At 45.0% G+C, this 21,115-nt stretch overlaps 1 protein-coding gene across 4 annotated transcripts; it reads left to right on the top strand.

Moving 5' to 3' along the window:
- The first annotated feature begins 100 nt into the window (after nucleotides 1–100).
- Nucleotides 101–20,932, top strand: Card6 (caspase recruitment domain family member 6). 4 transcript variants are annotated; one of them, XM_040757613.1, is made up of 4 exons: nucleotides 101–235; nucleotides 6,337–6,625; nucleotides 12,478–12,984; nucleotides 18,151–20,932. In XM_040757613.1, exons 1-4 carry the CDS (start codon nucleotides 212–214, stop codon nucleotides 20,652–20,654), a joined length of 3,324 nt encoding a protein of 1,107 aa, XP_040613547.1. In that variant the 5' UTR covers nucleotides 101–211; the 3' UTR covers nucleotides 20,655–20,932. The 4 variants fall into 4 exon arrangements, with proteins under 4 accessions (XP_040613547.1, XP_040613546.1, XP_040613549.1 ...); XM_040757612.1 differs by having other exon boundaries at nucleotides 150–280; XM_040757614.1 differs by lacking the exon at nucleotides 101–235 and adding an exon at nucleotides 6,127–6,223.
- The last annotated feature ends 183 nt before the right edge of the window (nucleotides 20,933–21,115 follow it).

The following is a 21,115-nucleotide window of genomic DNA, read 5'->3' as shown; positions in this document are numbered from 1 at the left end:
CCAGCGGCTCCTCTAGGCAGGCGGAGTTGTCGCTGGTCGCTGCGGCGGTGGCAGATTTTCTGCGCCTGTGTCTTGCTTGACCCTTCGACGTTTGCGGTCCAGGCTGGGCCCGCGGCGTGCGTTCCCGGCGTGGGGATCGAGGAGAGTCGGACATTCGGCGTGACAACGCCCCTGGCCGTGTGTGCCGTGAGCGGCTGGCACTGGGATCCCGATGCGGGAAAGGCCAGCTTCCCAGGTTCGTCGTCACTGGGACGCTCGGCAGCCCCCAGCCCCCGCAAGGGTAGGAGCTTAGCTCTAACTCAGGCAAACGTCCGGCAGTAGCGAATTGTTTGATCCCGTACACGAAATCGCACGTAGAACTTGTTAAATGTAAATAGCAGTTTGCTGCGCGCTGCCACCAGGAAATCTGAGCCTTCAGACTTGAGTACAGCTTGGAAGTCTGTGCTGTAAAAGTGTTCTCTAGACCGTTTAGAAATTAGTAACTCCAGACTTGCTTGATAAACGCTAATGCATCTTGCCCGCAACCTCTTCCAGTACAAAACGTGAGGAATGTATACAGACGTTTATGGATAGGGGAAATAATCTCGGCCATATCATCTATGTACTTTCACTTTCTAAAATACGGGAATTACTAGTCTATCACATGCAAAGTGAACACTAAGGAATTGGAAGGGTTTTTGTTTTTTCTTTTTCATGTTAGCAAATAGTATTTAAGTACTCGTTTCTTCTAGAGGGAGGGAGTAGAAATGAAAATACATATTCCTTTCCACTCCGAAGTAAAAGACTGAAAGTGGAGGAGTTTCAGGGAGAATTCAGAGAAAGAAAACAAACGTTTAAGTGGTTGAACGAACTATAAGTCTCAGGAGACTGTATGACAAATTGCTGCAAATGTAGTGGCATGAAGCACCATAGATTTAATTTCAGTTATGGGAAATCAAATTCTAGAGGTCCATTTGTAGTAGCATTGAACATACAAAGTTGTGATGCACACTTAGAAATCTTTTTTTTTTTTTTTCTCTTTTTCTTCTTGGTCTTTCAGGACAGGGTTTTTCTGTGTAACAGCCCTAGCTGTCCTGGAAGTCACTCTGTAGACCAGGCTGGCCTTGAACTCACTGAAATTCACCTGCCCCTGCCTCCTGAGTGCTGGGATTAAAGGCATGCACCACTGTCGCCCAGTTTAAAAATCTTTTTTTTTTTTTTTTTTTTTTTTTTGGTCTTACGAGACAGGGTTTCTCTGTTTTGGAGGCTGTCGGTCCAGCCTGGCCTCGAACTCACAGAGATCCGCCTGCCTCTGCCTCCCCAGTGCTGGGATTAAAGGCGTGCACCACCAACGCCCGGCTAAAAATCTCTTAAGGAAGTTAGTTCCAGGACAGGCTCCAAAGCCACAGAGAAACCCTGTCTGGAAAAACAAAGCAAAACAAAACAACAAAAAGAATCTTTTTTTTTTCCCCCGAGATAGGGTTTCTCTGTATTTATTGTTTTGGAGGCTGTCCTCGAACTCACAGAGATCCGCCTGCCTCTGCCTCCCAAGTGCTGGGATTAAAGGCGTGCGCCATCAATGCCCGGCACAAAAAAGAATCTTTTAAGTAGATGAATCTCATGAGTGTTCTTAGCATAATTTTAAAAACATTTGCTTTGGAGCTATGGGGTTAAAGGAGTGTGCCCCCATACCCAGCTTTTGGCCGCTATAGAGACCACGTTAATCCTAAATCCTGAATTTAAGACCCTATAAGAAAATTTGGGCCGGGCGTTGGTGGCGCACGCCTTTAATCCCAGCACTCGGGAGGCAGAGGCTGGCGGATCTCTGTGAGTTCGAAACCAGCCTGGACTACCAAGCAAGTTGCAGGACAGCCTCCAAAGCCACAGAGAAACCCTGTCTCGAAAAACCAAAAAAAAAAAGAAAAAAGAAAAAAGAAAAAAAAAGAAAGTTTGACCCCACCAACAATTGACAGTAGATTAGTTTTTTCCCCCTTTTTCTTTCTTTCTTTCTTTCTTTTTTTTTTTTTTTTTGGTTTTTTTTCAAGACAGGGTTTCTCTGTATCGATTTGGAGGCTGTCCTGGAACTCGCTCGGTAGACCAGGCTGGCCTCGAACTCACAGAGATCCGCCTGCCTCTGCCTCCCGAGTGCAGGGATTAAAGGCGGGCGCCACCAACGCCCGACACATGAAATACATTTTTATTGAAAAATGTTTTATGTAGTATTTGATCATGTTTTTTCCTTCCCCCAACTCCCCTCATATTCTCCTCAACTCCCTAACTATCCAACTTTATATATTTTTTCTGTTTATTTAGAAAAAAATCAAGGGCTGGAGAGATGGTTCAGAGGTTAAGAGGTCTGGCTGTTCTTCTAGAGGACCTGAGTTCAATTCCCAGCAGCCGCGTGGTGGCTCACAGCCATCTATAACGAGATCTGGTGCCCTCTACTGGCATGCAGGTGTACATGCAGGCTGAACACTGTATACATAAGAAATGAATCTTTAAGAAAACCAAAAACCCTGAACAGCCTCCAAAGCCACGGAGAAACAAAGCAAACAAACAAACAAATAAAAAAAAAAAAACCCTAACCTCCCCACACACTTTTCCAGGGGAGGCAGAGGGCAGAGGCGGGTGGTCTCCAGAGAGCATTCCAGGACAGCTTCCAAAGCAACAGAGAAACCCTGTCTTGAAAACAAACAAACAAACAAATAAATAAAAAATTAAAAACCATCGAACATAAACCAAAAATAAATTATTTTAAAAAGCAAACAAACAAAAAAACAAGAAACGCAACCCCTACCTCAATACCCACCCACACACAAAAAAAAAAACGTGCCACGTCTTGGGCATGGGACCCGCCCTGGAGTGTCAATGTACCCTGTGTCACTCCATTGGTAAGAACTGATTTCCCTAGGCTGGCAGTTACTGAGTGCCGGATGCCTTGTGGTTAGGAGTGGAGGAGTGGGACCCCATGTCCACTTGCTAGGACCCCACCTGGCTTGAATGTGTGCAAGTCTTGCATGCTGTCTCCGTCTCTGAGTTCACACGTGCACCAGTCCTGTTGTGTCTGGAAGACAGTCCCCTTGGAGTCTCCCATCACTCCCAGTACATGCAGTCTTCCAGTCTCCTCTTCCAGATAGATCCCTGAGCCTTGATCCAAGGGGCTTGATGAAGACATCCCATTTGGGACGGTGTCCTCCAAAGTCTCTCATTCTCTGCACATTGCCCAGCTGTCTCTGTTAGCTCCCATCTACTGCAAGAGGAAGCTCCTCTGATGTGGCTCGAGAGAGACCCCGGTCTGTGGCTGTAGCAAAATGTCATTAGGAGTCATTTTATTGCCATGCTCCTTTAGCAGTATGACATTAGTAGATTTTCCCCTCAACCCGTCACATATCTAGTTCCAGGTTCTTGGCCACCCAGATATTGTCAGATACTGGTCCCATCTCATGGAGTGGGCCTTAAATCCAATCATAAAGTTTGCTATTCCTATAACGTTTATGCCACTGTTATACCTATATGTCTTTCAGGCTAGTCACTGTTGTAGGTCACAGGCTGTGTAGCTGGGTAATGACTGCCTTTCTCTGATCGTGTACACAGCAGTTCCACTACCGTAAATACTAGCTAGGGGTGAAGCTCCTGGTTGGGCACCAGCTTGATTTCTCTATATTTGATGACATAAGTAATTTGGGAGGCAGAGGCAGGTGGATCTCTGTGAGTTCGAAGCCATCCTAGTATACATAATGAGTTTCTGGACAGCCAGGGCTGCATTAGAGAGACCCTGTCTCAAAAAATTAATTTAAATTAAAAATTATTTTATGTGTAGGAGTGTTTTGCCTCCATGTATGGATGTACACCACATTCATGCCTGGTACCCGCAGAGTGCAGAGGAATGCATTGGATTTCCTGGAGCTGGAGTTATGGTTGGTTGTAAGCCACTATGTGGGTACTGGGAATCAAACCCAAGTCCTCTGTAGGAGCAGTAAGTACTCTTAACTTTTGAGCCATCTCTCTAGCCCTAAAATATATTAGTGTTTAATGTACAAAATATAACCCATTCATAATCTTATCCTCAGAAGTAGCCAGTATTAAAATTTGGAGTATTTATTGATTATTTATTTATTTTTGGTTTTTTGAGACAGGGTTTCTCTTTATTGCTTTAGAGGTTGTCCTGGAGCTCACTCTCTACACCAGGCTGACCTCGAACTCACAGAGATCCACCTGCCTCTGCTCCCAAGAGCTGGGATTAAAGGTGTGCACCACCAATGCCTGGCTTATTGGTTATTTTATAGAAAATATTTGCTATATATGTGTTTATGTGCATGTATATTTATATGAATACATACTTTTTTTCCTGACACAGAATCTCACTGTACCATCCTGGCTAGCCTGGTACTTGGTGTGTAGACCAGACCGGCCTTAGACGCACAGTGATCCCTCTGCCTCTGCCTCTGCCTCCCTAGTGTTGAGGTTAGAGGCATGTGTCACCATACCTAGCTTACATACTAGTTTTTTTTTGTCTGCTTATTTTTGAGGCAGGGTCACACTATATAACTTCAAATAGCCTGGAGCTCTCTATGTAGACCAGGTTGGCCTTGAATGCACAGAAGTCTACCTGTCTCTGTCTCCCAGCACTGGGATTGAAGGTACACACTACCATGTCCAGCTTGGTTTTATTTTCTATGGGATTTATAACTTGCTATTTTCCAAAATATTATAAGGTGGGTATCATCATATTATTAAGTTCTACTTTATCCTTCTTTACAGTCTAGTAGGATGCTGGAGAGACTGCGTAGCAGTTAAGAACACTGGCTACCCTTTCAGGGAACCAGGATTGAATCAGGATTCAATTCCCAGCACACACATGACATCTCATAAATAAATCAAATCTTAACAGTTCAATAGTTCTTTGGTGGGCTGGGTGTGGTGGGCACACTCTTTTAATCCCAGCACTTGGGAGGCAGAGACAGGCAGATCTCTGTGAGTTCAAGGTCAGCCTGGTCTACAGAATGAGTTCTAGGATAGCTAAGGCTGTTACATAGAGAAACCTTGCCTCAAAAACAGAAAAAACAAACCCATATTATATATATATATATATATGTATATATATATATACACACACATATATATTTGGTATTTACTATTATCATTTATTTCACAGAGCCCTGATTTATGGAAATTTAGGTTATTTTCGATTTTCTGCTATTATTACACTTTTAGAATTTTTATATGTACATTTTGGCATGTATCTAATATATTTTTTTAAGATTTATTTATTTATTATGAATATAACATACTGCCTCCATGTATGTCTGCACATACCAGAAGAGGGTGCCAGATCTCATTACGGCTGGCTGTGAGCCACCATGTGGTTGCTGGGAATTGAACTCAGGCCCTCTGGAAGAGCAGTCAGTTCTCTTAACCTCCGAGCCATCTCTCCAGCCCCCTAATATATATTTTAAATTTATTTTGTTGTATGTGTGAGTTTTTTGCTTGTATGTATATTTGTGTACCACATGCATGCCTTTAGCACTAGATTTATGGATGGCTTTGAACCACCACCTTGTGAATGTGGGAACCGAACCCTGGCCAGATCTTCTGTAAGAGTAGCTAGTGTTCTTACTGCTAAGCCACCTCTCCAGCCCCTGAATTTCCAAGGTGGGATTGCTGGATTGAAAGTTACACATTTTAAATCAATCGTTACCTAACTCTTATCATTTACCTGCATATTGAAGAATACTCTCTACAAATCAACCAATTCATTTACATTTATAGCATCATACTACAGTGCCCAGGGCAGGAATACCTAGCCCAACTTGAAGTTCAAGGGGAACTTCCTAGGGGAATTTCTCAGCCTTACTTCATCTCTTGTTTTACTGAGAGAGGGTCTCTGTGTGGTCCTGGATGGCCTAGAACACAGTGTAGACTAGGCTATCCCTGAAATTGCAACAGTCCCGATTCTCCTGTCTCTGCCTTCTGAATGATAGGATTGTGATGTGTGTGCTACCATTTGTGCCCAGTATTAATGAAACTCAGTCTTGTAATCAAAGACCAGAGAGAGTTAGGGGTGTCCATGAGTAGCAGAACATCATGAGACCTTCTGTTCTGTACTCAGCAAACACACACACACACACACACACACACACACACGCACACACACACACAGAGCAGATAAAGCGAAGTCAAGTACAACAGGAAATCAGTCACAGGGTGTTCCGGATTGATTCCCCTCTGGCCTCTCCAACAATAGGTATTCTTGTCGTATTTTATCTTTGCTAAGTGGAATTCCCATCTTTCTTTTTTTCTTTTTAGCTTACATTTCTTTACTTGCCAGAATGATTTAATCCATTTCCTGGTTTTTAGGAAGCAATGGCTACCGAGAGTGCTTCCTCAGAAATCATAGAAAGACAAAGAACCAAGTTGCTTAATGTCCTCCAGCAAGACCCCGATTCGCTCTTGGACACTTTAACCTCTCGGAGCCTGATTTCTGAGGACGAGTATGAGATGCTAGAGGAAATTACAGATCCCCTGAGGAAAAGCAGGAAGCTGTTAATTGTGGTACAGAAGAAGGGAGAGGAGAGCTGCCGTTGCTTCCTGAAGTGTTTGTCTAACGCATTTCCAGAGGCAGCTGCCACATTGGGCTTGAAGCACGGTGAGTCGATTTTCCTTTCTTTTCTTTTTAATTTTAAAGGAAGGGGAGGAAGCAGATTTTCCAGAAAAGAAAGGAAGAATTGTTGCCTGTTGTTTGGATTGGACTTCCTAAGGAGATTCTTAGTGAAATGTGAAACAGAAAGTATGGCTTTTAAAGCAGGAACGATGGATCCCGGTGATTTGGGAGACTGGTAAGTGCCGGTCAGACAGTTCCCGTTGTTTTCCTGACACCATCAGGTGCTCACCGGTCCTGCTGGGACTCTCTGTTAGTAAGGGCTCTATCTAGAACTTTCTGAGCAGTGCCTTTGGATAGCCACTGGGGGGCATTTTATTAAACCAGCCGGGGGATCAGTAACTTCCTGTCTCTGTGATAAAAATGCCAGCAGAATAGTAGTTTCTATAAGTGCAATTTCTCCATCTTATTAACAAAAGTTTTAAGTCTTGAAATTGGTACTCTATAAAATATGGTTGTTTTCTTTCTTTAAAAAAAAATCACTTTGGCCGGGCATTGGTGGCGCACGCCTTTAATCCCAGCATTCGGGAGGCAGAGGCAGGCCGATCTCTGTGAGTTCGAGGCCAGCCTGGTCTACAAGAGCTAGTTCCAGGACAGCCTCCAAAACAATACAGAGAAATCCTGTCTCGAAACCCCCCCCCCCAAAATCACTTTATTCTCATTAACTCACAAATAAAGCACAGCTAGTTTAAGGAAGCCATTCAAAAAGTTGTTCAATCCCAAACTTCTGTGTCACAGTGAACTTCTCACAGTGAGAACAACTGTTCTGAAGCCATGGGGTTCACTTAGGGTTTTATTCTCCCTCCCTGCCTCCCTCCCTCCTTCCCTCCCTGCCTCCCTCCCTGCCCGGTGTCTATTCTGTGTCCATTACCATCCCCCTGTCCTTCCCCGTGTCTGTACTCTTGTGTACTCTAGTCCTCTAGTCCGCTCAGGCCCTGTGTCTGTCCCAGTCACCATGTCCATCCCTGTGTCCATCCCTGTCCCTCTCCCCATCCCTTCCCAGTATCCATACCCATCCCGTTTTCCTTCCCCTTCTCAGTGTCCAGAGTCAGTCGCTATCACCATGTCTGTTCCCATCCTGTCCTGGTCCCGTGTCTGCTCTGTCCATGTATCCGTCCCTTCCCAGTGTCAGCCCCAGTGTCTGTCCTTGTCCCCGTGTCTGCCCCGTCCCTGTGTCCGCCATGTCTGCTAGTCGTCCCTGTCACTGAGTCCCAGTGGCCGCGCCCAAGTCCTCTGTGTCCGCCCATGTCTGTCCCTGTCTGCGTCCCCGTGTCCACCCAGGGCCCGTCCCCATGTCATTCCCCTAGCCCCTTCCCCCTCCCTGTGGCCATGTCCCGTGTCCATCCCTGTTGCCTGGCATCCCGGTCCCAGTGTCCTTCCCGTCCCCGAGTCCTTCCCAGTCCTCATGTAGCCCCTCCCCCCTCTCCAGGTGTCAGTCCTTACCAGACTGCAGGTCAGTCCCTGTCCCAGTCCCTGAGTCCCCCTCCCCACAGCCCTGTGTCCTTCCATTCCCTAGGAGTCCAACCCCGACACTCCTTTCTGTGTCTCTGTCTCTGTCTCTCTTTCCTTGGTAACAGGGTTTCTCTTTGTAGCCCTGATTTTCCTGGAACTCACTCTGTAGACCAGGTTGGCTTTGAACTCACAGAGATCCACCTGCCTCTGCCTCTTTAGTGCTGGGATTAAAGGTGTATACCACCGAGCTATTCTTCCGCTTTGGAATGCATTTTATTCATGCATCCACATAAACAGAGAAAAAAGAAGCTATGATGGAGTTCAAACTAGGGGGGAAAGTAGGGTTTTTTTATGTAGTATATTTTAACCATTTCCCCCTATCCCAGTCCCTCCCAGAAAAAAATATTGTATGAAATTTTTTTTCAATAAAAAGTAACTTTAAACCTTCTTTCATGACCCATGTCCTTTTGCCGGCAGTCTGTCCTTAGTCATCTAATGCTATCTTCTGTTGGTTTCCTTTTTTTTTTTAAGCTTAAGCTGTTATTTATTTTTTTGTTTATTTATTATGTATACAGTGTTCTGCCTACATGTATGCCTGCAGGCCAGAAGAAGGCACCAGGTTTCATTACAGATGGTTGTGAGCCACCATGTGGTTGCTGGGAATTGAACTCAGGACCTTTGGAAGAGCCGTCAGTGCTCTTAACCTCTGAGCCCCTGTTGGTTTCCTTCTTAAATTTTATACTAAACCCACACTCATACTTGCTCATATATATACATAGGTACATTTTAAACTATGATCTATATATAAGGGAGAACATGAAAATTAAGAACAGAATTGTCATATGACCCTCTGTTCTCTTCCTGGGGTGTATACCAGAGAGCCCCATATCATATCACATAGATATTTGCAGCCAGGCAGTGGTGACGCACGCCTTTAATCCCAGCACTCGGGAGGCAGAGGCAGGTGGATCTCTGTGAGTTTGAGGTTGGGCTGGACCGACAGCCTCGAAAGCAATACAAAGAAACCCTGTCTCGTAAAAACCAAAAAAAAAAAGGGCCGGGCGTTGGTGGCACACACCTTTAATCCCAGCACTTGGGAGGCAGAGGCAGGCGGATTCTGTGAGTTCGAGACCAAGTCTGGTCTACAGAGCTAGTTCCAGGACAGGCTCCAAAGCCACAGAGAAACCCAAAAAAGAAAGGTGGCTAGAGCCAGAAATGATCATCTTACACGAAATCAAATCCAAAAGACAAACATCACATAATCAAAGTATGATCTGTGCGTGTGTGTGTGTGTGTGTGTGTGTGTGTGTGTGTGAGAATATGCCACTATTTTTTTTTTTTTCGAGACAGGGTTTCTCTGTATTGTTTTGGAAGCTGTCCTGGACTAGCTCTTGTAGACCAGGCTGGCCTCGAACTCACAGAGATCCACCTGCCTCTGCCTCCCAAGTGCTGGGATTAAAAGCGTGAGCCCGACGAGAAACCGCATTTTGAAAAACAAACAAACAAACAAACAAACACAAAACAAGAGATAGTTTTTCGAGACAGGGTTTCTCTGTGGCTTTGGAGGCTGTCCTGGAACTAGCTCTTGTAGACCAGGCTGGCCTCGAACTCACAGAGATCCGCCTGCCTCTGCCTCCCGAGTGCTGGGATTAAAGGCGTGTGCCACCAATGCCCGGCTTTATTATTTATTTTTAAGTTTAAATTTAGATTAGAAACAAAGTTGCTTCACAAGTCAGTTCCAGGTTCCTCTCCGTTTCTCTCCCCTCCTCCCGTGCCCTACTGCAACCCCCCCCCCATATCCCCTCATTTCCCCAGGGAGGGTGAGGCCCTCCATGGGGCTGTCCACAGTCTGTCATTTCATCCAGGGCAGGGCCCAGACCCTTCCCCAAGAGTTCAGGGTGAGAGTGCACCTCACATTGTTGGATGGGAGTCCAAAGTCCATGTGTATACTCGGGATGAATACTGATCTGCTGCCCAAGGCTCAATAGATTACCTAGGCCTCCTCACTGATACCCACATTTAGGGGGTCTTGATCACTCCCATGCTGGATTCCCAGGCATCAGGCTGGGATTCAAGAGTTGACCCTTGTCAGGTCAGCTGTTTCTGGGGGTTAAACCAGCTTAGTCTTAACCCGGTTGGTCATCAGTCCTCCCTCTCTGTTACTGGCTTTCTTGAGTTCAGCTCAGTGCTTAGTCATGGGAGTCTGCCTCTGCTTCCATCAGCCACTGAATGAAGTTTCTGTTTCCCAGACTCTCTGGCCATGGGATTGTAGACTGGCACTCCCCAGATCTATGTCTAAAATCCATATATGAGAGAGTACATGCCATGTTTGTCTTTTTGTGACTGGGTTAGCTCACTCAGGATGGTTTCTTCTAGGGCCATCCATTTGCCTGCAAATTTCAGGATTCCATTGTTTTTTTTTTTCTGCTGAATAGTACTCCATTTGTAAATGTGCCACATTTTCTCTATCCACTCTTCGGTTGAGGGGCATCTAGGTTGCTTCCAAGTTCTGGCTATTACAAATAATGCTGCTATGAACATAGAGGAACAGATGTCCTTGTGGTATGAATGTGAATTTTGTTTTTTGATTTTTTTGGTTTTCCGAGACAAGGTTTCTCTGTATTGTTTTGGAGGCTGTCCTGGAACTTGCTCTGTAGACCAGGCTAGCCTCGAACTCACAAGAGATCCACCTGCCTCTGCTTCCCGAGTGCTGGGATTAAAGGCATGCACCACCAACGCCTGGCTTGACTGTGAATCTTTTGGATATATGCCTAACAGTGGAATTGCTGGGTCTTGTGGTAGGCTTATTCCCATTTTTCTGAGGAATCTCCATACTGATTTCCAAAGTGGCTGTATGAGTTGGCACTCCCACCAGCAGTGGAGGAGTGTTCTCCTTTCACCACAACCTCTTCTGCTTAAATTGTTGGTGTTTTTGATTTTAGCCATTCTGACAGGAGCAAGATGGTATCTCAGAGTTGTTTTGATTTGCATTTCCCCGATGGCTAGGGATGTTGAGCACTTTCTCAAGTGTCTTTCAGCCATTTTAGCCTCCTCTATTGAAAATTCTCTATTTAGTTCTGCAGCCCCACTTTTTAATTGTATCCTTTGCTGTTTTGGAGACTTGCTTCTTGAGTTCTTTGTAAATTTTGGAGATCAGCCCTCTGTCAGATGTGGGGTTAGTGAATATCTTTTCCCATTCTGTGGGCTGCCTTTTTGTCTGATGCAAGATTATTTTAAGGGATGAGACAGGGCTTTAGATTAAAACAGTGTATGTTCATGATCCTTAATATAAGACAAGGCCGGGCAGTGGTGCCGCACGCCTTCAATCCCAGCACTCAGGAGGCAGAGGCAGGCGGATCTCTGTGAGTTCGAGGCCGAGCTGGACCAACAGCCTCCAAAACAATACAGAGAAACCCTGTCTCGTAAAAACCATATATATATATATGACAAACCTTGTTCTAGTTTCCTTTTCAGTTACTGTACTCTGACAACAAGCAATGTATGCGGGCTTATTTTAGTTTGTAATTCTGGGTTACAGTGCTTCTCTGTGGGAGCCATCACAGAGGCAGAGGATTGAGAGAGCTAGTCAGGAGCAGGGAGGAAAGAATGCATTCATACTTGCTTGCTCCAGTTCAGGACCCCCTGCCTAGGGATTACTGCTACCCACAGTGGCTGGGGTGGGTCTTCCCAGATCAGTTAATTTAAAACAGTCCTCCATAGCCATGGCCAGAGGCCAACCCAATGTAGAAAACTCTTGAGAGTCTCTTCCCTGGTGATTCTAAGCTGCATTGACAATTAAAATTAACCTCCACAAGCCTCATATACCTGGAAAAATAGCTTTTACTATTTGTGAAATACACTATTCCAATACAGTAATCAACTCATTCATTAGGAGTTACTGGGATTTCCTTAGCCCAAAGAGCTCTGAGTGTGGATCACATTAAGTGTATAATTAATACAATTACTAATTAATTACAGCAATTCATATTAATATAATTAATTCATAAAAAATACATTTCTTTTCACTCAGTAAAGCTGATTTGAGAGACAGCAGTTGATTTTATTTTTCTCTCATGAAAAAGAAAGTTCTGATAATTGGTTGGTTATAGTGCACATTAGATTAGGCACAGTAGGTGTTGGAACTTCTAGTGAAATGAAGAAGAGATACTGCATTCCTGTAGCGTCAGCTGGTGGGGAAGGCTGAGGAAGCAATGTATTTGAGCTCAGGCATTTGGGCTAGCCCAGGCAATACAGACAACTCTGTCTGAAAGAAAGGAAGGGAAAAAAAAGAAATTGAACGGGTGATGCTTTGAGGACTTGAGACTCAAGGTAATTTAAAATTCTTTCTGGGGAAAAACAGAGGCGATAATGAAATCTTTTCCTTTCAGAAGTCCCACAGCAGGCGACTGAAGCAGCCGGGTTGCTGGGGATGAGCAGGAATGCAGCAGATCCCTTTTCCCTCAGGAGGAACACTCCAGAGAATGAAGAGATTGCAGAGCTCTCTGAAGAGAAAGAATGTGTGGGTTGGGAATGGGAAGTGCCTGGAAGGAGCGATGATAGGGAAACTGCAGGCTCCTCCAGGGAGAGCGAGCATTCCCTTGGAAGAGTTGAGTCTGAAGTTCCAATGAGTATCACATACTTAAATGATGGGCAAAGATACGAGGAGCTGGACGATTCTCTGTACTTAGGAGAAGGGGAATATCAAGAGTCTGTTGGACACCCTGAAGATGTTGAAGATGTGGAGGAAGGGAACTTCAATGACCTGGAGTGCTTTGTATATGACAGTGAAGAGGACCGCGAGTATGGAGAAGCCATGGGGCTTTCTAATGAAGAAAGTAGTTACGAGGGTTCAGAGAGCGGCATTTCATTGGAAGAGGAAGAGAAAAGCACTGACGGTATGGAGACTGTATAATTAATTAGACAGCTTATCAATAGACTAAGAAGGAGCCAAGACATACTGGAGAGGGGGCATGATAGGGCTAATCAACTAATCAGAAATCTGGTGTTTCTCTAACATGGATTTTCTGGAGGCGGGTATTGAACAAAGGAGTTCCCAGGTTGGGGAAGTAGGAGATTGTGCAGCAGAAAGATTCTCCTAGATTTGAGGACCTCCTCTGCCTAGCCAAATCCATGAATACTCGCGCTCCTTGTTTCAAATGGCATAGTGAACCAGGCTTGGTGGCTCTTGCCTGTAATCCTAGCACTCGGCAACCTGGGGCAGAAGGATTACTGAAAAACTGAGCCCAGCCTAAGGCACATAGTGTAGTCAAGACTACACACTGAAAATCTGTCTCAAAACAAAACAACCCCCCCCAAAAACCAAAAACCCAAAAAATGAAAAAAAGAGGCTTGATACCTGTATACAACTTCTATACATCCTCTTACATGTTTCATTGTTTTTAAAATTACACTTTTAGTTTAGCTAATACATAGTAATATGCGTATTTATGAAGTACAGTATAACATTTCAATAAATATAAACAATGTGTAATAATCTGCTGAGGGTATTGGCATAGTTATTTCCCAGACATGTATAATTTCTTTGGGGCACTTTCAGAATCCTTTCCCCGGGTGTGGGGGTCCATGCAGATAATGCCCACCCTGGAGACTGGGAAAGGAAGACCAAGAGGCTGATGTCAGCTTGGGCTATTGAAGTCCTGTCTCAAAGCAGGCACAAACAAAGTAGCTCTCATACTGGCTGGTCTAGAGAAATTAATTGTTCTCAACCAAAGATGTCTTACTGTGATACAAAATATTAGAAGCTACTCTTCCTTTTCATGTGGATACCTAGCTTTTTAATCACATGTATGTATGTTTGTATGTATGTATGTATGCATGCATGTATGTGTGTGGAGGTTAGAGGATTTGTTTTCCTCTTCCACCATGTGAGTTACCAGGATCCAACTCAGGTCACCAGGCCAGCAGAAAGTACCTTTGCTTACAGAGCCATCTTGCTGGCCTTACAAGTTATTCTTTTTAAAAAAAATTTAATTAAAATTCACACGTGTGTGTGTGTGTGTGTGTATAAGTATTCTGTCTGCATGCCAGAAAAGGGCATCAGATCCCATTATAGACTGTTATGAGCCACCAAGTGGTTGCTGGGACTTGAACTCAGGACCTCTGGAAGCACAGCCAGTGCTTCTAACCATTGAGCCATCTCTCCAGCCCTAGAAGTTATTCCTAACTATTTGCAATCTAGTACCTACTAACTATCCCTCTATCTTTCTCTCCCTCCTTCAAGTTCTTGTGTGTTTTAAATCACTCCCAGAGTCCTCATACTAACAAACTCTATGTAAATAGTTATTTTTCAGGGAGTAATAATAGGAAAAAATTAGTCATCATCTTTAGAATAAACATAATATTTCCCCAAATATTTATGATCTGAATGTTATTGAATTACAGATTCAGGGTCTTGAATATGGTGTGTTGTCCATATGAGCAGAAGTTACCACTGATTATCAGTACATAGATTTCTCTAGTCACTTCCCAACATGCAGTAGGGGATACCTTATTTATTTTTTATGTGTGTTTTTAATTAACTTATTCACCAACACGGCCGGGAGGTGATGGCGCACGCCTTTAATCCCAGCACTTGGGAGGCAGAGGCAGGCGGATCTCTGTGAGTTCCAGGGCAGCCTGGTCTACAGAGTGAGTTCCAGGACAGGCTCCAAAGCTACACAGAAAAACCTTGTCTGGAAAAACAAACAAAAATCTTATTCACTGACAATCTCATATATGAATGTAAGATCATATATTCAGGTTACATTTACCACCCTCTTTTATTACCCACCCCAGCTCCCCGTGTACCCAACAAGTCTTCTGCCCACTATCCCGTCCTCTTGTTTTGTGACCGTTGAGTTGTCCAGGGCCACCGTGAGGGCCACTTCAGGCAGTTAAACACTGGAAAATGGGCAGCTCATCAACTGCTGATAGCTCCTCTCAGCCATCCATGACAAAGTCCATAGGCAGTTTTGTGCAGGCCCTGTTCAGGCAGCTGCTTCCCCTGTGAGTTCATGAAAGCAATGACCATTTCATGCCTGGAAGACAGCATTTTTAGGCCCTCTTCCCTATCTGTCCTTTTATCTATGATGTTTTCTGTGCATTGGAAGGGATCGGGCGGATGTTCCTTTAAGTGCTAAGCACTGGCTAGTGACTTATTCTTAACACCTTGGCTGGCTGTGAGACTCCGTATTAACTAGTTTGCTGCAGAAGGAGACTTGTTTGACCAGCGCTGATGGCAGTACTGTATGGGTGTACACATACATGAGAGGGCAGTTTGACAGTGTGTTCATTTAGTACGACAGAAGAAGTGTGTTCTCCCGTAGGACCTATGACCTCCCTAGCTACGAGCTTTTGAGCAGGCCCAGGCATAAGTACCTTCCTGTGTAGTGGGCTTTACATCCATGAGACAAAGTCTTGTGATGTCCAGGGTTAGCCTTGAAGTCACCGTGTATCTGAGGGTTACTTTGAGCTTCTGATCCTCCAGCTTCCACCTCTAAAGTTGAAGGATTACAGGCATGGTCCACCACACATGGTTTTATTTGGTGCTAGAGATGGAACCTGTATGCATGCCAGCCAAGCATCCTATTGCCTGATCTATATCTCCAGCCACTAGCTGCTGACTTTAGACATTACTTTCTGTTTTCAGATTAAAGCAGCTTTGAATTTTAGTGGCTTCATAACCAGAAAGAGGTTGGATTTTGCAACTTTTAGTTTTAACAATTGAAGTGGAAACCATCAGTAGAGGAACTCACAGTGCATAGTTGAGGTCTCAGGATATCTGGTTCTGGTCCGTATAGCACCATCTTGACACAAAGACATTTATGTGTGTAAACCTTCCTTTTTTGAGGACTAAAAGTATAGACTTGTTAAAAATGAAAGTCGAGTCAGTAAGATGACATGGATTGAATCAACTCTTAAGTGTTGTCCTTTGACTGTCACATGCATGCCATGGCATGTGCATTCTCTCTCTCTCTCTCTCTCTCTCTCTCTCTCTCTCTCTCTCTCTCTCTCTCTCTCTCTCTCTCACACACACACACAGACACACACACTGAAAGTACAAAAGCGTTTGATGTGGAAGTAAAAGCATAGAATAGACTTCATAGAACAGGCATGTGCTCTACCAAACATATAGCTCCAGAGCCTTTGCTTTGAGACATGGTCTTGTGTATCTCAGGCTGTTCTCAGACTTACTATGTAGCCAAGACTGACTTTAAACTTCAGATACTTCTGCTTCTCCCTCCCAAGTGCTGGGACTATAAGCATGTGCTATCACTCCTATTTTTTGTTTGTTTTCTTATTTGTTTTTCAGTGCCAGGGATTAAACACATGGCTTCATATCCTCTAGATGAGCGTTGTACCTACTATGCTATACCCTAAGACAAAGTCTTATTTATACCTTATGTAGGGCATGGTGCTATGTGTTTGTAAATCCTAGCATTTGGGAGGTAGAGGCAGGAGGATCAATGCCATTCTGGGCTACCTGAAACCCTGATCCACTCCTGTCCCAAGTTACTGGGAACAGCAAAACAAAATAGGTGAAACATCTTGTGCTATCTTGTCATCTGTCAATAGTAAAACCTGCGCTGTTTTTTCCTACAAGTACCGTTTCTAGTAACTAGAAAAATATTTGTAAAAATGGGATATTAGGGAAAAATAGAGACAGCATGTAATTTTTTTTAAAGCAGAGCAAAGATGAGGAAAATGCCCAAGAATATAAGGGGTTCCAAAGGAGGAATACCCAGTATGTAAATTCTGATACTGCTTAATTATATTTTATTTTGTGTGCATGTGTATGAGCATGTGTGTGAGCATGTGTACCATGGCATGCATGTAGAGGTCAGAGGACAGCTTGTGGGAGTTTGCTCTTACCTTCTACTTTGTGAGTTCAAGGGATGACACTCAGGTTGTCAAGTTTAATAACTATCTTTTATATGGTAAAAAGTTTGAGCTCACTTCTGGGTTTTGAAAACCCACCAGTCTCTGAGTTTGAAATCCCACCAATGCCTGCACTCACCCCAAGCTCAAGACTTGAAATTCTACCAATCCCCACTGTGTAAATCTCTACTTGGAGAACTCCATCCCCAAGGAACTCTATATAAGCCTGCCTCCCACTTAGTTCTTTTCGCAAAGTAGAGGCAGACTCCCCCTGTGACTTTCTCAGTTTTGTATGAGGTTTGTTGTGTGGGGTAACTTAGTGATGTTCCTTGGCTTCAGGTATCAGGATACTTTTCCCTTCAGAGTTACAACACTTCCACTGGGGAAACCTTTCTCACTTAGGGCTGCAACCCTTGTTTTTTTGTTTGTTTGTTTGTATTTTGAGACAAGGTTTCTCTGTATTGTTTCAGAGGCTGTCCTGGGACTCACCCTGTAGACTACATTGGCCTCGAACTCACAGAGATCCGCCTGCCTCTGCCTCCTGAGTGCTGGGATTAAAGGTGTGTGCCACCAATGCCTGGCTGGGCTGTAACTCTTGTATTAGGAAATTTTTTTCCTTCACAGCTGCAATATTTGATTTGGGGAAAATCTTTCTCCTCAGAGCTAATACTTACACTTTTGCCTCCATAAAATTTACTTGCAGACATATTTGTGGGGGGCATTTTCTTGATTGATAATTGATGTGGGAGGGCTCAGTCCACTGTGGGTAGTGCCACCCCGAGGCAGGTTCTTGAGTTGTTTAATAAAGCAGGCTGAACAAGCTGTGGAGAGCAAGGTTGTAAGGAGTTTTCCTCTATGGCCTTTGCTTCAGTTCCTGCCTTGAGTTCGTGTTTTGAAGTTCTTTTTACGACAGACTGTGATTGGGACATGAAAGCTGAAGTAATTCCTGTCCCCTCCCAGGTGCTTTTGGTCATTGTCTTTATTACAGCAACAGAAAACAGAGTAAGACACATACTATGCAAAGTTAGTATGTCTCTTAGAAGGAAAACAGGGCAGGAACGGTGGTGAAATGAGAATTTGATTTTGTATTGCTTCAACCTTTGGCAGTCAAATTGTCAGTGACATACTTTTAAGGGAAGACAAGACTCCAAACAAGGTGATAATGAATACTTTCTGTCTTACAGATAGGAAAAGAGTATTTCATCATATCCTGTCCTGTTTGAGCATGGATAGAAGCAGAAAGCTTCTCCCAGAGTTTGTGAAGCAGTTTTCCATAGACCGAGGAAGTGAGTGGACACCTTCAACCCCAGGAGACTTAGCCTGGAATTTCCTGATGAAAGTTCAGGCACTAGACCTGACAGCCAGAGATTTTATCCTTAGGCCCAAGATGGTGGATGAGGAGAGCAAAGGAGAATTGCTGGCTGGTATAGAGAATTTAGAAATTGGAGACAAACAAACCATCAACCCCCTTGATGTCCTTTGTGCCTCCATGCTTTGTTCAGACAGCTCTTTGCAACGTGAAGTCATGTCAAACATGTACCAATGCCAGTTTGCTCTGCCCCTGCTCTTGCCAGATGCAGAAAACAACAAAAGCATCTTAATGCTGGGGGCCATGAAAGACTTAAAGCTGTACCCAGCGCAGTCCTCAGGAGGGCCCCCCAGAGAAACAGAAACATTTCTGATTCCCATGAAGATGCCTGTCATCTCTTTTGTGCGACTAGGACGCTGTAGCTTCTCCAAATCCAGAATCCTTAACACATTGCTCAGCTCCTCCCAACAGAAGCCACACAAAATCTTTCTCCATCAGGATCCCTCTGTTCCTGTGCTTCCTCGGCAAATTTCTGGTGGCCTGGTGGAGGTAACGTGGTGTTTTCCTGACAACAAGAAGCTAAAGGAAAGTCGTCATGTTTTCCAAAAGCCTGTTGCTATGGCCAACCTGCGTGGAGATCTCGAAAGCTTTTGGACACAATTTGGTTTTCTGGTAGAAGTTTCCTCAGCCGTGTTTTTTTTCACTGACTGCCTTGGCGAGAAGGAATGGGACTTGCTGATGTTTTTAGGAGAAGATGCTATTGAAAGGTGCTACTTTGTCCTTGGTTCCTGGGCCAAGGAGCGTGAAGAGACCCAGATTTTCCAAAGGCTCCTGAGACTCAAGCCATCACAGCTACTGTTTTGGGAAGTAGAGGAAGCTGGGGATAGAAGGGAGAAGATGGAGGCCCTTCAAGCTGCCCTCCAGGAAGTAATGTCCTCTTCATTCAGATGTGTGTCCCTAGAAGATATGGCCTCTCTGGCCAGGGAGTTGGGGATCCAGGTAGACCAAGACTTTGAAATTACTCAAGATATTCAAGATCCCCCCAGAATGACTGACGGTGAGAACCAGCAAACACATAGTCAGACAAAAATCCCATCTGAAAGCCGAGCTCAGGTGCCAGTCACAGAGCCTGGGGCCCAACATGAGGACAGCCAGAGTGCTCAGAACCCGCACCAGACTCCAGTATTTGTGCCACATCCGGTCCACCCATGGCCCCTGCCTACCACACTTGGAAGTAACTTTTACCATGTTTCCTTGAAAGCCCCCTGGGTTCTGAACTCCCACTTTGGGTCACAGCAGAGAGCTAAGTGGTTCTATCTTTTTCCTCATCAGAATGCAAGGGTTCACAGAGGAGGAAAAAACTTTGGTAATCAGCATTTCCAACCCTGGAGATTTTATTCAGGGCAAAGATCCATGAAATTTTCAGGACCTTATCGGGGGTATCATTCGAGTGGAACATTTGGGAGATCACAAAGACAGACTTCTCTTGTACAGACCCGTCCTGAGAGCCTACAGGCAGAGAGAACCATTCAAAGGCCTGGAACAGTGGTCTCTCCTGTAGGTCACTCACATTCTCTCGGCTCAAAAGCAACAAAAGCAGCAGGAAACCCACAGCCTGTGAAAGCCTGTGCCCAGGGGATGCACCTGAGTGACGGAACTATAAAACCTACGAGGACAGCATCTCATACTAAGTACCCTCATTCTCCGTCCTGCCAGGCAGCAGGGGCCATTCAAGAAGGAAAAATACCCGTTCCTCATCAAGGATCTCAGCGGATGATAAAGGGAAGGCCTTCAGATCCAGCTTTCCAAGCAGGGTCTCAATCCATGTCTGGGAGTAAGCTTTCATCTGCCTCCCAGTTCTGCTCCCTTCAACCCAAGTTCCAGGTCAAACATGTCAAGCCTGAGCCCATTCAACCTTCTCAGAAAAAAAACCCTCATCCCCAGCCCTCCCAAGCTAAAGCCCCTCATCCCCAGCCCTCCCAAGCTAAAGCCCCTCATCCCCAGCCCTCCCAAGCTAAAGCCCCTCATCCCCAGCCCTCCCAAGCTAAACCCCCTCATCCCCAGCCCTCCCAAGCTAAACCCCCTCATCCCCAGCCCTCCCAAGCTAAAGCCCCTCATCCCCAGCCCTCCCAAGCTAAAGCCCCTCATCCCCAGCCCTCCCAAGCTAAAGCCCCTCATCCCCAGCCCTCCCAAGCTAAAGCCCCTCATCCCCAGCCCTCCCAAGCTAAAGCCTCCCCATCCAGATCTACTCAGTCCAAGCCTCATAGACCCCATCAGTCCCAATCTAAGCCTTTCCAACCTAGATCTACCCAACATACATCATCACAGACCAAGTCTTCGCAGGCCAAGACCTGCTACCCAAGAGCAGGGAGACGTTAACAAGCATACCCCAGAGAGCCAGGAAGTATGTCTTTTTTTCCGTCCTATTTTTTTATTTAAATTAGAAACAAGCTTGTTTTATATGTCAATCCCAGTTTCCTCTCCCTCCCCTCCTCCCTGGCTCCCCACCACCCCTATCCCATCCTTTTTCTGATGACCAGGGAGGGTGAGGCCTTCTATGGGGGATCTTCAAAGTCTGTCATATCATTTGGAGCAGGGCCTAGGCCCTCCTCCATATGTCTAGGCTGAGAGAGTATCTCTCTATGTGGAATGGGATCCCAAAGTCTATTCGTGTACTAGGGATAAATACTGATCCACTACCAAAGGCCCCATAGATTAACCAGACCTCCAGACTGACATCCTCGTTCAGGGGGCCTGGGCTGGTCCTATGCTGGTTTCTCAACTGTCAGTCTGGGGTCCATGAGCTCCCCCTTGTTCAGGTCAGTTGTTTCTGTGGGTTT

This window comes from Mesocricetus auratus, unplaced genomic scaffold (assembly GCF_017639785.1).
Source record: "Mesocricetus auratus isolate SY011 unplaced genomic scaffold, BCM_Maur_2.0 Super-Scaffold_100015, whole genome shotgun sequence".
NCBI lineage: Eukaryota > Metazoa > Chordata > Mammalia > Rodentia > Cricetidae > Mesocricetus > Mesocricetus auratus.
Note: the sequence above shows the minus strand (reverse complement) of the source record. Positions and strands in the feature narration are given on the sequence as shown.

Bases quoted from the DNA above. Each gene is read 5' to 3' on its own strand.
- Card6 (XM_040757612.1), top strand. From the start codon at position 212: ATGCGGGAAAGGCCAGCTTCCCAGGTTCGTCGTCACTGGGACGCTCGG. The intron at 6,626-12,477 runs GTGAGTCGATTT...TTTTCCTTTCAG, and splicing joins CACATTGGGCTTGAAGCACG to AAGTCCCACAGCAGGCGACT. The intron at 12,985-18,150 runs GTATGGAGACTG...TCTGTCTTACAG, and splicing joins GGAAGAGAAAAGCACTGACG to ATAGGAAAAGAGTATTTCAT.